The following is a 16653-nucleotide window of genomic DNA, read 5'->3' as shown; positions in this document are numbered from 1 at the left end:
TTTTTTTTTTTTTTTTTTTTTTTTTGAGGCACAGTGTCACTCTGTTGCCCAGTCTGGAGTGCACTGGTGCGATCTCATCTCACTGCAACCTCAGCTGCCCAGGTTCAAGCAATTCTCCTGCCTCAGCCTCCTGAGTAGCTGGGATTACAGGTGCCCACCACACCACCCGGCTAATTTTGTATTTTAGTAGAGATGGGGGTTTCACCATGTTGGCCAGGCTGGTCTTGAACTCTTGACCTCAGGTGATCCACCCGCCTCGGCCTCCCAAAGTGCTGGGATTACAGGCATGAGCCACTGTACCCGGCCATCACTTTGAAGTAAGAGTTGTGTAATTATTTAAGAATCCCTGCCAATGTAAGTCCTCTGAAGGTGGGACTGTTTGTCTTTTTCATGGTTATAGTCCCAGGGCCTGATACACAGTTATACTTGTTAAACGAAAGAAAATCTTGTACGATTTGCGTTTTTGGAAGATCACTGACAGCACCATGAATTAGACCTATTGAGACTGGAATCAGAAGACCAATTCAAAGATCCTTGGACTGGACTACACAAGATAGCCAGAGGGCTTGAACTAAGTAGTAGCAATGAAGACAAGGGCGAGAGAGAGTTAGGAGTGGATTTATAGCATTTGAGGACTGACTGGAATAAGGGGTGATGTGGAGAAGTTGTAGGAAGAGAATAAATGATTCCCAGATACTTGGTGCTATGATCTGAATGTTTGTATCTTTCCAAAATTCATTTGCTGAAATGTAATCCCCTGTATGTTGGTTTAACAGGTGGGGCCTTTGGGGGATGGATCAGATCATAAGGCCAAGTCTTGTGACTGGGATTAGTGCCCTTATACAGAGAGGAAGCTTGTTTCCCCCTTTTCCCCTTCCACCATATGAGGACACAAAAAAGGCACCACCTATGAGGAATGGGCCCTCATCGGACACTAAATCTGCTAGAGCCTTGATCTTGGACTTCCTAGCCTCCAGATCTGCAATACATTTTTGTTTATAAATTACTCTAAGATACCTTGTTATCGCGCCCCAAAAGGACTAAGACCTTTGACTTCATTAATTCATTTGAAAGACATCAACTACAATTAAAAGAAAAAAAAAAAAACAGAAAAGGTGGTTTGCAATTTTTTTCACTTCATGAGACTATGATTTATTTCCCTGGGTAGGCCACACAATTCCTTAAGAACATGGACTTCTCCCCCATACAAGGCTGTGAACTGTGCACACAGAGATGCTCAATAAATGGTACCGAATCCTCTCCTTCAGCACCTGGTCCTCTCTGGCAGTCTCCATTCCCTTACCTCTCAGTGCCCCCTCTGCTCCTCTGAACCTGCAGTCCCCAAAGTCACCAGTTGTCTCCACAGCAACAAAATTTAGTGGCCTCTTATAAGTCCTTGTATTGCTTGACTTACTGGCAGCAAGTAAACCTGATTACCCCTTGAAGCGTCCCCTGCCCAGGCATTCCACAAGGTCACACTTTCTTGCTTTTTCTCCCTCCTCCTTGGCTTTTGCTTCTCTATCCTCAGGGCTCAGCTCTAGCCCTCTTCTCAAGCACTTCCTTTTCCCTAAAATGATTTTATTCACTCCTATGGTTTCAGTTACTTTTTTTTTTTTTTTTTTTTAAAGACACAGTCTCACTCTGTTGTCCAGGCTGCAGTGCAATGGCACAATCTTGGCTCACTGCAACCTCTACCTCCCGGGTTCAAGCAATTTTCCCGCCTCAGCCTCCTGAGTAACTGGGATTACAGGCATGAGCCACCACACCCGGCTAAGTTTTGTACTTTTAGTAGAGATGAGGTTTCACCATGTTGGCCAGGCTGGTCTCAAACTCCTGGCCTCAAGAGATCTGCCCGCCTCAGCCTCCCAAAGTGCTGGGATTACAGGCATGCACCACCACACCAGCCTTAGTTACCTTTTTTTAAAATGACAATTCCTTATTGAGTTCAAAGCAGCCTCCTGAACTTCAGACCTGGTATCCAACCATTACTCAACATAATTACTCGAATGTCCATAGACATTTCAAATTATCTCCAAAATGTAAACTCTATCTTATTCTCTTCCCAAAACTTTGCTGTTCCTCCCTTGTTTCTGCTCTCAATATCACTCCTGTCACAGTGGCTGCCCAGGGCACAAACCCAGAAGTCACCTTCACATTTCTGTCTCCTGCGTTCCCCAATCCCTCACTGTGGTAGGCGTAATTAAGAAATTATTTTAGGCAGATAGAGAGGAAAAGGGGTCCTTAAAAAGTTTTTGTCTCTTTTGAAGCAGTTCCAGAAACGTTTCCTGTCTAGCATGAAAGCCCTGGCTCTTAGACCCAAGCTGTATGCAAATGCTGGCAGTTAGAAACTGGGTCCACCAACAGGGCGATTCCCACCATTGTCCCCTTGCCCTTGCTCTCACATGTGCTGGCAACATGGCCACCCCTGCGTATCCCCACGTGTGTAGAACATGGTGGAGCCCTGCATTTGCGTATTAAAAAGCTAGGGTGGGAGGGCCAGTTTTTTTAGAGGGCTACATGAATGACATGCGTGGTCAAACCAGTCCCCTGAGCCCTATGCAAATCAGACACCGCCTCCTGCAGCCTCATATAATTGGCTGGTATCTCCCCTACTCTCCGGGTCTCCTCTCTTGGCTTTGGAGCCCCCATCCCTCTGTCTCTACAGGGGGCTTCCTCTTTCTTTCTTCTCCCTTCCTTCTTGCCTATTAAACTCTATGCTCCTTAAAACCACTCCACGTTTGTCCATGTCGTTTTATGTAATTCGACTCAAGACGAAAACCCTAGCATTCTTCCACTGGTCGAAGCCGTATCATCACCACGTTCTGTTGAGTCTCTTTACGTCCAAATAATCTCTCAGAATGGCCTATTTCCATCTTTAAGACACCACCGTAGTCCAAACCGCCATCATCTCTCCGAAGATTCCTTCAACAGCAACTGCTTTTTTTCTGCAGCCAGTGATCTTTCTAAAATGCAAACATGACCATGTGTCTTCTTTTAAAATATTTATATAGCTCCCCACATCCTTTTAAAAGTACACTTTGGCCAGGTGTGGTGGCTCACGCCTGTAATTCTAGGACTTGTGGGAGGCCAAGGCAGGTGGATCACCTGAGGTTGGGGATTCGAGACTAGCCTGGCCAACGTGGTACAAACTCTTCTCTACTAAGAATACAAAAATAGTTGGACGTCGTGATGCGTGCCAGTAATCCCAGCTGTTCGGGAGGCTGAGGCAAGAGAATCACTTGAACCCAGGAATTGGAGGTTGCAGTGACCGGGGAGATTGTGCCACTGCACTCCAGCCTGGGGGACAGAGAGAGGTCCGTCTCAAAAAAAAGAAACAGTACACCTTAATCTGGTTTCAAGGTGCAAGATCTGCACCTATCCTTCCATTTAAGCTTCATCAAACCGCTGCTACCTCCCCGTCTCCCACACAACTTATGAGACTTCTAAGTTCCCTCTTAAGGGCCCGAACACCTACACTGGTAACAAGTCACTTGGATTTGAATCCTGGCAAGGCAACTTACCATCTGACCTTGGACATTGTGCTGTTCTTAACCTCTCCGTGCCTCTGTTTCCTCATGTGCATGAATAACATCAACACCTACATCAAAGTTTGCTGTATTAAATTTGATAATATATGCAAAGCATTTAGAAATGGGCCTAGCTCATAGAAAGCCTTATATAAATATTAACTATCATTTTTTTCCTTTTTTGGGGGGTTGGGGACGGAGTTTCGCTTTGTTGTCCAGGCTAGAGTGCAATGGCACCATCTCGGCTCACCGCAACCTCCGCCTCCCGGGTTCAAGCGATTCTCCTGCCTCAGCCTCCCAAGTACCTGGGATTAGAGGTATGCGCCACCACGCCCAGCTAATTTTGCATTTTTAGTAGAGACGGGGTTTCTCCATGTTGGTCAGGCTGATCTCAAGCTCTCGACCTCAGTTGATCCGCCCGCCTCGGCCTCCCAAAGAGCTGGGATTACAGGCATGAGGCACCGCGTCCGGCCTAGCTATCATTTTTATACAAGTGCTAGGTTTTGGGAGAATGTAATGATGGCTTTTTCTTACTAAATTTTCAGTGGAGGACAAGGAGAAAGAAAGTAAATAGTTATATGAACACAGTAGAAAGTACAAAGTGGAAAACAAAAAGAATATTGAACCCAGGTGAGTGGTCCAGACCTCCCCCCACAAACCTAAGAATCCATAGAAATGGGTGGGAATCGGAGAAGATCCTCCAGACAGCAGGTGGCGATGTAGCATCCCCCAGAAGGCCCGCTAACAGAAGCTAGGAGGGCACGCTACCAAGGTCACGTGTCCCCGGCGTTCACTCGCTCTTCGCCTCACGTGACTCGCATCCTCGCGGGTGACTGGCCTTTTTTTGGCACGTGGGCGGGGGGCCAGGGAGGGGCGGGGGGGGCGGAGGGGAGGGATAGGGGCGGCGCTGGAGGGGTGGGTGGTTCGGCGTGGGGGCCGTTGGCTCCAGACAAATAAACATGGAGTCCATCTTCCACGAGAAAGTGAGTGTCCGCGTTCGGTGGGGAGCTGTCTGCCGCGCGGTGGCGGGCGTGGAGCGCTGCATCACCGCCCCCCGGAGGGCTGGGTGGGGTCCGAGTCACCCCCATGCCGATCTCGCCGGGCTAGGGGCGACGCCGCACCCTCCCGCCTCTTCGGCTCGGGGAGGGGAGCATCACCTACGCCCCTACTTCCCCCGCGGCCCCCGCCCTGGGAGCCGGGAGGGAGTATGGGCGGGGCCGGGGCGTCTCGGGACACGGGAGCGCGGTTGCGCCCAGTGGGTTTGCTTCTGCCTTTCTCAGTCACTTTCCATCGCTTTTCGGAGGACTCCTTCACCCCTCCCCAATCCTTCCCTCTCCCTAGGGTTTAGCTACAGTCACCTCTGGGACACCTCCCTCGACCCCTCCTACCCTACTCCTAGCAGAATTAACTTTTCCTTCTCCAGACTGCTCAATTCTGTGTTGGAGCCTTCCCTACATTTAGATCTTTGGAGTCTTGTTCATGTTTTTTCCCCTGCACCAGGTCCGCGAGCCTCCCGAGGGAGGAGACCTTGGCTCCCCCACTGTGGGGCCTGACACTTAGGAAGTGAAGTAGGAAACCCGTTGTGCCCCTAAACAGGGAAGTCGTCACAAGTTTTTATTACGGGATGTTTGGGTTTGGTTTCTTTTGGTACTCCCATCTTTCCGGAGCAGGCAGCCAGCTTTGTTTTTAGGTATTAGGAGTGGACTGGAATGATTTTGTTGTGGTCTGCCTAGCCTGCTGTCACTTTAACTCTTCAGTGACCATGCACATCTTGAAGATACTGTCTGTGATATGTGGAGAAACTCCTCGTTTCTCACATGCTATTATCCATCCATTTGTGTGTGAGTGAAGCCTTCCCCAGGACAACTTTGGTACATGATATCGTTTCATAATAGTATCGTGTTTGGAAAGAGTTGCTGGTAAGGCTATTATTTAATAGGAGGAGCAAAGGGTTTTTGTTTTATTAAATGCTTATAAATGATCGTTTATCCCAGACATTTAAAATTCACACACACACAACAAATAAAGCAAAGACAAAAGAATACATTTACCAGATGTAAATCTGTAGTATAAATCTTTTTTTAATTTTTATTTTAAAGATGGCATCTCATTCTGTCACCGAGGCGGGTGTGCAGTGGAGGGATCATGGCTCACTGCAGCCTTGACTTCCTAGGCACAAGCGATCATCCCTCCGCCTCCAGAGTAGCTGGGACTACAGGTGTATATCGCCAGGGCCAGCTAATGTTTTTGGAGAGACGGGGGTCTCGCTGTGTTGCCCAGGCTGGTCTAGAACTCCTGGACTGAGGTGATTCTCCCACCTCAGCCTCTCGAAGTGCTGTGATTACGGGCGTGAGCCACTGTGCCTGGAACAAATTGTTAAGTACAATGCTTTTCATTGTAGAAAACATCTCGGAAACTTTTGAAATAGGCAGATTTACAGTGGGGGAGGAAGGCCTCAGTCACTAATTAGTTGTCACTAATTTTTGACTTGATTGACATGACTTATAAATCATAGACAATAGAGATTTAGTTGCTTGGCTGAGTAGAGTGGGTGAAAAATACACATGTACTTTCTTAAAACATTTTTTTTTTTGAGATCGAGTTTTTCTGTTGTTACTCAGGCTGGAGTGCAGTGGCGCGATTATGGCTCACTGCAACCTCTGCCTCCCTGTTCAAGCGATTCTCCTGCCTCCGACTTCCTAGTAGCTGAGATTACAGGTGCCCACCACTACGCCCAGCTAATTTTTGTATTTTTAGTAGAGACAGGGTTTAACCACGTTGGCCAGGCTGGTCTCCAACTCCTGACCTCAGGCGATCCACCCGCCTTGGCCTCCCAAAGTGCCGAGATCACAGGCGTGAGCCACTGCACTCGGCCATATTTTTGTTATTAATTTTCAAAGGCTTTGGTGTGGGATCGCATTTCAACATGGAAGGCCTTAAACATGTTCCACACTACTTCCTGAGAATTAGACAAGATTTTTAACAATATTGATTGTTACCTAGTTGGAACACATTTCTACTGAACCATGGGATCAATAAAAGCTGGGTGCTAGCCTAGTGAAAATCTACTTACCCGGGTGCAGTGGCTCACACCAGCGCTTTGGGAGGCCCAGACGGGTGGATCACAAGGTCAGGAGTTTGAGACCAGCCTGGCCAACATGGTGAAACCACGACTCTACTAAAAATACAAAAGCTTAGCCAGGTGTGGTGGCAGGTGCCTGTAATCCCAGGTACTCGGGAGGCTGAGGCAGGAGAATTGCTTGAACCCAAGAGGCAGAGGTTGCAGTGAGCTGAGACCAAGCCACTGCACTCCAGCCTGGGCAACAAAGCGAGACTCTGTCTCGAAAAAAAAAGAAAAAAAAAGAAAAAAAGAGTCCCTCTGAATTATCAGCATGTGTATAGGCCTACAGATACTTCAGGAATGCACTTACCGTTATCATTAACTTGTATGTACGTAGCAAGTGGAGATTCAACAATTTAGTTTTTTGGGCGTACTCAAGAGTATGCACCTATAACCATATGGCCCATTGTTAATCTCCTATACAGTCCATTCTGGGAATGTTTGAGCTTACTGTGCCATTTTTCAGTTCACTGCCTTCCCCTCTGCAATATACCTTTAACCCTTGCTAGGTCCTGGGTTTGGAGAGCCAGAGAACCGACTTTGGCCCTAGAGAAGCTGGGTAGGTGGGAATATCTGCCTACAAAGGGCCTTGCAACCACTTCCTCTTGGAACCTTGGTTTCCTCTTTCTGAGTTGTCACTTTGAGTACCCTTTATTAAGTTAGAATGTAAAAACAGTTTCTCACTGATACATCTACAGTGCCTGAGATAGGGCCTGGCACAGAGTAAGTACTCAATATATATTTGAATGGGGCCGAGCATAGTGAGACCTGTCTCTACAAAGAATGAACAAAATTAGCCTGGGTGTGGTAGCCTGTAGTCGTAGCTACTTGGGAGGGTGAGGTGGGAGGATTGCATGAGTCTGGGAGGTCGAGGCTGTAGTGAGCCAAGATCACACCACTGCACTCCAGCCTGGGGCACAGAGCAAGATCCTGTCCCAAAAGAAAAAAATGTATATATTTGAATGGATAAAGAGAGGTCTTTGAGTTTCTGAGATATATATGGTGCTGTTTATCTAAAGTAAACAACTTTTCTGTAAACATTTTAAGGCTTTGCAGGCCGCTGGAGTCTCTGTCACACATTCTTATTTGTGCATGTTTTTCCCAACCATCTAAAATTGTAAAGTGCATTCTTAGCTACCGGGGCAGGTTGGATTTGGCCCATGGGCTAGAGTTTGCCAACCCCTAATTTAAATCTTTGTACTAACTTTATGACCACTAACTACTGGATTTTGTTGTTGTTTGTTTTAGTTCTGGTGCCTGCTTTCTGTCTTTTTTTTTTTTTTAAATCACTTCTCTTGCTGATGTTTCTTGGTGCAGTCACTGTGCCATTTGTATTGGTGATTTTAATGTAATGCAAACTGGGAATAATAACTAAACTTGCTGGGGTTGTACATAAAATTATTGAAAATACTGAAAAGATGCTGAGTATTGACTCTGTGGCATTCATTATGCCCTTTTGTGATTGCTGGATTTTAGCCATCTTTAGGATATTTGAGCTTTAGGAGAAACCAAATTCTGTATAAATGACTTGAAGTGCTAATGGCACAGATTTTGAAACCTCTGCCTGGGTTTGAGTCTCAGCTCTGCCTTTTACTACTTGTGTGATCCTGAGTAAGTTACTTAGTATCCCTGTTCTCTGGTTTCCTCCTCTGTAGTGGTAGGGATAATAACATAGACATAACCTCAGAGTTAAGAGTGTAGAGAAGGCTCCTTGGCAGATAGTGCTGTAGAAGTACTGGTCATTGCCATTACTCAGATGCTTGTGTTTGCTGACCCTCATAGTAAGGGCTGGGAGAGCACTAAGAGGAGGTGAGAATGCTGCTAGATTGACAGCTTGTCCCCAAATAGCCCATTCCTGAGAGCGCCTTAGGTTTATACGTGATTTGTGTTGTAGTTAGTAGTGTCTGTGGTAATTTTAACTAGTTTCAGGTTGGTCTTGAAAACCTGGGGAGGTTGGGGGTAAATGATTTGGTAGCAGTTCCCTTGTGATTTTACAAATTATCTTTGTAGAACTGCAGTGTGCTAATTCTCTGAGCCCAACACAGTGAAGTCTGGGCCTAAAATCATAGGATTTCTTTTATTTTTTAAAATTTTTAATTCTTTTCTTTTTTTTTTTTTTTTTTTTTTTTTTTTTTTTTGAGACGGAGTCTTGCTCTGTCACCAGGCTGGAGTGCAGTGGCATGAACTCAGCTCACTGCAACCTCCGTCTCCTGGGTTTAAGCGATTCTCCTCTCAGCCTCCCGAGTAGCTGGGACTATAGGCATGTGCCACCATACCCAGCTGATTTTTATATTTTTAGTAGAGACAAGGTTTCACCATGTTGGCCAGGATGGTTGCGATCTCTTGACCTCGTGGTCCACCTGCCTTAGCCTCCCAAAGTGCCGGGATTGTAAGCATGAGCTACCATGCCTGGCGTATTTTTTATTTTTTTGAGGTGGAGTGTCGCTCTGTCACCCAGGCTGGAGTGCAGTGGTGCAATCTCAGCTCACTGCAACCTCTGCCTCCTGGGTTCAGGTGATTCTCCTGCCTTAGCCTCCCGAGTACCTGGGACTACAGGCACCTGCCACCACACCTGGCTAATTTTTGTATGTTTAGAAGAGACGGGGTTTCACCGTGTTGGCCAGGCTGGTCTAGAACTCCTGATCTCAAGTGACCTACCTGCCTCGGCCTCCCAAAGTGCTGGGATTACTGGCATGAGCCACCATGCCCAGCCAAATCGTGAGATTTCAATACTGCTGAACTTTGATTATGGCAAAGTGAACTTCTGCTTTGATTAAAGCTTGATGAGAGAGGTGGCTGGGGATAGTTTGAGATAAGGGCAAGGCAGGAAAATGCATAATCTTAGGTGGGCTCATTGTCATTGTACAATTCTTTCGGTCTGTGTGGAATTTGATCCGTCCTATGACTTAAGTTATGTTTATTTTTGTTTTTATATTTATTTTATTTCTTTTTGAGAGACATGGTGTTGCTCTGTCACCCAAGCTGGAATACAGTGGCACAATCATAGCTCCATGTAGCCTTGAACTCCTGGGCTCAAGTGATCCTCCCACCTCAGCCTCTCAAACAGTTGAGATTACAGTGTGAACCACTGTGCGTAGCCTGAAGTCATTTTTAAATTTGTACTGAACAGTTTGTCCTTTCCTTCCATTAAATCATATTCGAAGTACAGAACTTGGTATTTCCTGTAGCAATACAGTGTATCTTTGATGAAGTTTGATTTCAAGTACTTATTTTTCATCATTTAAAGCTATTTTTTATAGAGATAATTTTAATCAAATATTTGGATGTCGCTATTGCTATATGTGATATTAAGTATGGTGACCATAGTTTGTAAACTCCAAACTGACAGCAGGACAGGAAATTTGTGTTAGCAAAGGCTTTTTTCTTACTGTTTGAATTTTTAAAAAATTAGGTACCATACAGAGAGGAGCACACAAATCGTTAAGAGTACGGCTCAGTGAATTCTCACAAAATGAACATGTGTAAACAGCAAGTAACAGAAGATTTACCTGCATCCTATAACCTCCCATTATTCCCTTTTCTGGGTGCTCTCTCTCCACTGCACTCCCACCAAAAATAACCACTATACTGAATTCTGATATCATAAATGAGTTTTGCCTAGTTTTGAGCTTTTGTGACTGGAATCGTACGGTGTGTATACCCTTTTGACTCTGTCCTCTTTAGTTTACCATTGTTTGAGAGATTTATCCATACTGTTCCAGGTAGTTGTAGTTAATTCATTCACATGGTTATGTAGTATTCCTTTGTGAGTAGACACGATTTCCATTCTGCTGTGATCCCAGCTATCCATTTGGGTCGTTGCCAGTTTAGGGACCATTACAAATAGTAATGCTATCTGTAATGCTATTTTGTATTACTACAAATAGTAATGCTATTTGTAGCACAAAAATAGTGCTTTTGTGAAGATTTTTATACATATCTTTTGATGAATATATGTTTGCATTTCTGTTGTTTACATTATGTACCTACTAATGGAATTGCTAGATCATAGGAGATGTACATGTTAAGCTTTAGTAGATGCATTACATAATTATTAGTTATTGTTGGTTATACTAATTTACTCTCTCACCAGTAGTATACAACAGTTGCTATATCTCTGATCTCCAACATTTTAGCCATTTTAGAGTTTGTGTAATAACACATTGTGGTTTTAATTTACATTTCCCTGATGACTAATGAAGTTGAGTACCTTTTTTTGTGTTCTTGATAGCCATTTGACTGTCTTGTGAAGTGCTTGTCTTGCCTTTTCTTTTCTTTCTTTCTTTTTTTTTTTTTTTTTTTTTTTTTTTGAGACAGGTTCTTGCCCTGTCATCCAGGCTGGAGTGCAGTGGCGCAATGTCAGCTCACTCCAGCCTCAGCCTTTATGAGGCTCAAGTTATCCTCCTATCTCAGCCTCCCAGGAAGCTAGACTACAAGCACATACCACTGTGCTCCGTTAATTTTTTAATTTTTCTAGAAATGGAGTTTCACCATGTTGCCCAGGCTGGTCTCAAACTTCTGGACTCAAGTAATCCTCCTGCCTTGGCCTCCCAAAATGCTGGGATTAAGGCATGAGCCACCGCAGCCCAGCCTTGGCTATTTTTCAATAGGTTATAAGTAGAACATCTGTATATCCCTTCAGTTTGCATATTATTCAGTAAGAGTTGCACTCTGGTAGTAGAAATATAGAAGAAGGAGAAAGAAGTGGAAACAAAAAGTCTATTTTCATGAGAAGACTTGGGGGATAGTGTTCTCTCTGGCTCCAAGCTACTTATTCTTTACCAAAAGATGAGGATAAACTTACCTCAGACTCAGGCTGTCTCAATGCTGTCTTCCGATTCCATTATACACATATAACGCATATTTTTTTCACCAGCTGAATTTTATTCCTAGAAAATTGATTTAGCAGGAAAAAAATCCATCTTGCAAGGTGGTTCTCTTTAGAGTCTCCTGTGTAACATAGCTCAGGACAAATTGCATGATGTCAGATAAGTTGGGTTAAGGAATAGACCTTACTGGGGAAAGAGAGAACTTGGAGGGCCAAGGTTAGCAGGAGAAGGAAACGTTCTCTCATCTTGCTACCATTTCAGGAAGTGGCAAACCTGGTGTCTGTGTTCACAGGGAGGGATCCATCTATACATGATTCTCCCTTCTTACCAGATAGCATGGGAAAGCTACACTGCTGTGGAGAGGAGGATTACACACAGGTTACTTGGTACCAGGCACCCTGGACTTGGATTCAGGCTGCCAGTTGTGTGAGAAACTGCCCAGCACTTGAAGGCCCTGAACCCGTGGGAGGTTGTACCCACCTCCCATAAGGAGGAAGCCTGTCGTCCCATGGGAGCTGAGCTTGGGTGCAGTCCCTCTTGCTGGCTTGTCCAGGAGTGAGCTCTAGGGTTGTTTGGGACAGTTCTGCTCATTGCATTACACTGTGTGTACATTATCTGTAGAATTCCATGAAGAGAACTTCAGCTCTGTAACTGCAAGTTTTAACATGGAACAGAATTTTTCTCACCTGTATTGATTCTTAAGATTTGAAATTCTATCAACAAGCATTTAGATTGTGTGGAGTTTTGTTTTTTTGTTTTTTTGTGTTTTTTTTTGGAGACAGAAGGCTGGAGTGGCGGTGGCATAGTCTTGGCTCACCGCAGGCTGTACTTCCCAGGTTCAAGCGATTCTCATGCCTCGGAGTCCCGATTAGCTAGGTGTACAGGTGCACACCATCACACTGGCTAATTTTTGTGTTTTTAGTAGAGATGGGGTTTCGCCATATTGGTCAGGCTCGTCTCAAACTCCTGGCCTCAAGCAATCCACCCGCCTTGACCTCCCAAACTGCTGGGATTACAGGTGTGAGCCACCATGCTTGACCGGCATTATGTTAAAAGAATAAATGTTCTAGGTAGCTGGGCATGGTGGCATGTTTCTGTAGTCCTAGCTGCTCAGGAGGCTGAGGTAGGAAGATCCCTTGGGCCCTGGAGTTCAAGTCCAGCCTGGGCAACATAGTCAGATCTCATTTTTTAAATAAATAAGTAACTGTTCTAGAGACTAAAATTTCCTTTCACCATTAGTAATTTACTGTGGAATCTCCAAGAATGAACTTATTTTAGGTACTGAAAATGAGGGAGACTAAGTGTTTTATACAGTAGTTTTTAGTAAAGTATGAGATTTGATGCATTTGATAGATGATAATTTTTTTGTTTTTTGTTTTTTGTTTTTTTGAGACAAGAGTCTCGCTCTGTCGCCCAGGCTGGAGTGCAGTGGTGTGATCTCGGCTCACTGCAAGCTCCGCCTCCCGGGTTCACGCCATTCTCCTGCCTCAGCCTCCCGAGTAGCTGGGACTACAGGTGTCTGCCACTACGCCCGGCTAATTCTTTGTATTTTTTAGTAGAGATGGGGTTTCACTGTGTTAGCCACGATAGTCTCGATCTCCTGACCTCATGATCCGCCTGCCTCGGCCTCCCAGAGTGCTGGGATTACAGGCGTGAGCCACCGCACCCGGCCGATAATGTTTGTTTAAAATAATTCTTAAGTTTTTGATCATGTAATCGTAGTTTCATTAATGGTAGATTTGTAAAATAAATGTTAACAAATGAAAATGCATGTACCTATGTTAATTATACTTATCTAAAGCTGAAAGTTCAGTTCAACTATGTTAAAAAATAGTTGTAGCCTGGCACGGTGACTCACACCTGTAATCCGAGCACTTGGAGAGGCCTAGGCGGGTGGATCACGAGGTCAGGAGATCGAGACCATCCTGGCTAACATGGTGAAACCCCATCGCTACTAAAATACAAAAAATTAGCCGGACGTGGTGGCGGGCGCCTGTAGTTCCAGCTACTCGGGACGCTGAGGCAGTGGAATGGCGTGAACTCAGGAGGCAGAGCTTGCAGTAAGCTGAGATTGCGCCACTGCACTCCAGCCTGGGTAACAGAGCAAGACTCCATCTCAGAAAAAAAAAAAAAAAAAAAGTTGGCCAGGCGCGGTGGCTCACACCTGTAATCCCAGCACTTTGGGAGACTGAGGCAGGCGGATCACGAGATCAGGAGTTCGAGACCAGCCTGGCTAACATAGTGAAACCCTGTATCTACTAAAAATACAAAAATTAGCTGGGCATAGGGGCATGCCTGTAGTCCCAGCTACTCGGGAGGCTGAGGCAGGAGAATTGCTTGAACCCGGGAGGCAGAGGTTGTGGTGAGCCGAGATTGCTCCACTGTACTCCAGTCTGGACAACAGAGCAAGACTGTGTCTCAAAAAAGAAAGAAAAGTTAATGATTAAATTATTTAGGGGAAAATACTGTGCAATTCTGTTTAATAAGTCACATTTTAATTTTTTCTTTTGGAAATATTAGCAAGAAGGCTCACTTTGTGCTCAACATTGCCTGAATAATTTATTGCAAGGAGAATATTTTAGCCCTGTGGAATTATCCTCAATTGCACATCAGCTGGATGAGGAGGAGAGGATGAGAATGGCAGAAGGAGGAGTTACTAGTGAAGATTATCACACGTTTTTACAGGTACTGATTTTAAACTCACTAAGTCACATTTCTTTCTTTTTTTTTTTTTTTTTTTGAGATGGAGTCTTGCCCTATTGTCCAGGCTGGAGTGTAATGGCGCGATCTCAGCTCACTGCGACCCCTGCCTCCTGGGTTCAAGCAATTCTCCTGCCTCAGCCTCCCAAGTAGCTGGGATTACAGGCACACGCCACTACGCCTGGCTAATTTTTTGTATCTTTGTTGGAGACGGGGTTTCACCATGTTGGTCAGGTTGGTCTGGAATTCCTGATCTCATGATCCACCTGCCTCGGCCTCCCAAAGTGCTGGGATTATAGGTGTGAGCCACCACACCCGGCTTACATTTCTTTTAGAAACATGGTACTATTTAGAAAAGGATGTGCCATTCTTCCTATAGGGATCTGACTGGTGAATTATAACTGCACTGTTAACTTTGGAAATGGAAATGCAAAGATGTTATTTTAAATATGCACGCTAATGACAGTTTGTATCCTTCTTTCCTCACCCCCACCCTTGCTTCAACTACCTGTCAAAATTAATAGCAGCCTTCTGGAAATATGGATGACAGTGGTTTTTTCTCTATTCAGGTAAGTAGTCACAAGCATCTACTATGTGTTGCTTACATCCCAGGCCCTATTTCACAGCCTTTCAATAGTCACTGTAACAAGGCGACCTTCAGAAGTTCTTCTAATAGATTATGTCTACAGAGTATAAGATTATACTCTAGATCACTAGATTGTGATCCACCTGCCTCAGCCTCCCAAAGTGCTGGTTACAGGCGTGAGCCACCATGCCCGGCCTACTAGAGTACTAGATTTTTATATAGATAGACATGAAAGGATTGTAGAATCTTCATATTAGAGTGGGGCATTTAAAAATTCCTTTTTGAGAAAGATTATTTAATTTGCATCTGGATGCTAATAATAACCTTAATTGTGGGCAGGCGTGGTGGCTTACACCTGTAATCGCAGCACTTTGGGAGGGCGAGGTGGGCGGATCTCAGGATCAGGAGATCCAGACCATCCTGGCCAACATGGTGAAACCCCGTCTCTACTAAAAATACAAAAATTAGCTGGGCGTGGTGATGCAAGCCTGTAATCCCAGCTACTCTGGAGACTGAGGCAGGAGAATCGCTTGAACCGGGGAGTCAGAGGTTGCAGTGAGCCAAGATCGCACCACTGCACTCCAGCCTGGTGACAGAGCAAGACTGTGTCTCAAAGAAAACCAAATACCCTTAATTATAATAAGTCCCAATGTCTCAAACTTACCATCTGTTGGGTAAATTTGAGAAAATGCAGTACCTTGCTACCATCCTTTTAAATCAGCCTACCAGACTGGATTTCCTTATTATGGTCTGTGACTTTTGATTTTTGTCTTTGAGTTCTTTGGTGGTTATATATATGTACTTGAAAGATTCTTTTATCTGCGTGTCTTTCATTCTTTTCTGACACCGTGAGTTGTATCCAGAGGTCTTTCAGAACCTCTCCTGAGCGGCCTATCTGTGCAGATACCTTTGTTTGTATTTCCCTTGTACTGCCCTCCTGGACTTCTCCTCATCCACCAGCATTTCCATCTGGTGCTTTACCGTGCCACTGTTAACAGGTAATGGCTACTGCAGGGCTGGAATCAGAGGTCAGAGTAGGCCCAGCACTTGGCGTTTCCTATTTGTGCCTTGCTGCTCTTGGTGCCCACTACCTTGCACTCACTTTCTGTCTTTGCCGGTACCTGGCTTACTTGCTTCTTTGTTGGCTACCTTGGAGGGTAGATAGTGAATTTTCAGAAATTTCCCTTTTTTTGTCAGACAGATTGAAATAATCAGGTTTGCATTTTGTTTTTTTCTACAAGTGGCAAGCCCATGACCCTGGAAGTCTGGTATCTATGGAAACTTCAGTTTAAGTGCCCAGGGAGAACTTATTTTGATAGACATGATTTCTGACATTGCAAGTAGTAAGTTGAATATAAATTTTCTGAAGTAGCACCCACGGCAGCCAAATTATCAGATGTATATAGTAGACTTGTTTTAAGAATAGCACTTATGGGTAGAATATACATCTGGATTTTTGAGGCAGTTTTATGTAGGAATTGTGTGGTTTTCTGGAACATCTCAAGAGACCTGGTATGAAAAGCACTCTTCTAATATATATGTGTATGTTTTTTATGGATTTAGTGATATATCTATACACACACACACTTTTGAAAACCTATAGCCGGCTGGGTGTGGTGACTCATGCCTGTAATCCCAGTACTTTGGGAGAACGAGGCGTGCAGATCACAAGGTCAGGAGTTTGAGACCAGCCTGGCCAACAAGGTGAAACCCTGTCTGTGCTAAAAATACAAAAATTAGCTGGGTGTGGTGGCGCATGCTTGTAATCCCAGCTACTCAGGAGCCTGAGGTAGGAGAATCACTTGAACTCAGGAGGCAGAGGTTGCAGTGAGCCGAGATCATGCCACTGTACTCCAGCCTAGGCAACAGAGCAAGACTCTGTCTCAAAAA

The 16653-nt window shown here is 44.8% G+C and overlaps 2 protein-coding genes across 2 annotated transcripts in view; both read left to right on the top strand.

Moving 5' to 3' along the window:
- The window catches only part of NDUFB1 (NADH:ubiquinone oxidoreductase subunit B1), a 10098-nt gene extending 9032 nt beyond the window's left edge, over positions 1-1066 (top strand). Inside the window, exon 3 of the transcript XR_001882539.1 lies at positions 777-1066. The gene's annotated coding sequence lies outside the window, so the exon portion shown is untranslated. The remainder of the gene's footprint in view (positions 1-776) is intronic.
- A 3346-nt stretch (positions 1067-4412) lies between these two features.
- The window catches only part of ATXN3 (ataxin 3), a 45212-nt gene continuing 32971 nt past the window's right edge, over positions 4413-16653 (top strand). Inside the window, 3 exon segments of the mRNA XM_017857912.1 lie at positions 4413-4510; positions 13998-14162; positions 14702-14746. Coding sequence (XP_017713401.1) covers positions 4487-4510; positions 13998-14162; positions 14702-14746 — 234 coding nt within the window. The 5' untranslated portion in view covers positions 4413-4486.

This window comes from Rhinopithecus bieti, unplaced genomic scaffold, assembly GCF_001698545.2.
Source record: "Rhinopithecus bieti isolate Rb0 unplaced genomic scaffold, ASM169854v2 scaffold_41913, whole genome shotgun sequence".
Lineage (NCBI taxonomy): Eukaryota > Metazoa > Chordata > Mammalia > Primates > Cercopithecidae > Rhinopithecus > Rhinopithecus bieti.
This window is presented reverse-complemented; position numbering and strand designations above follow the sequence as displayed.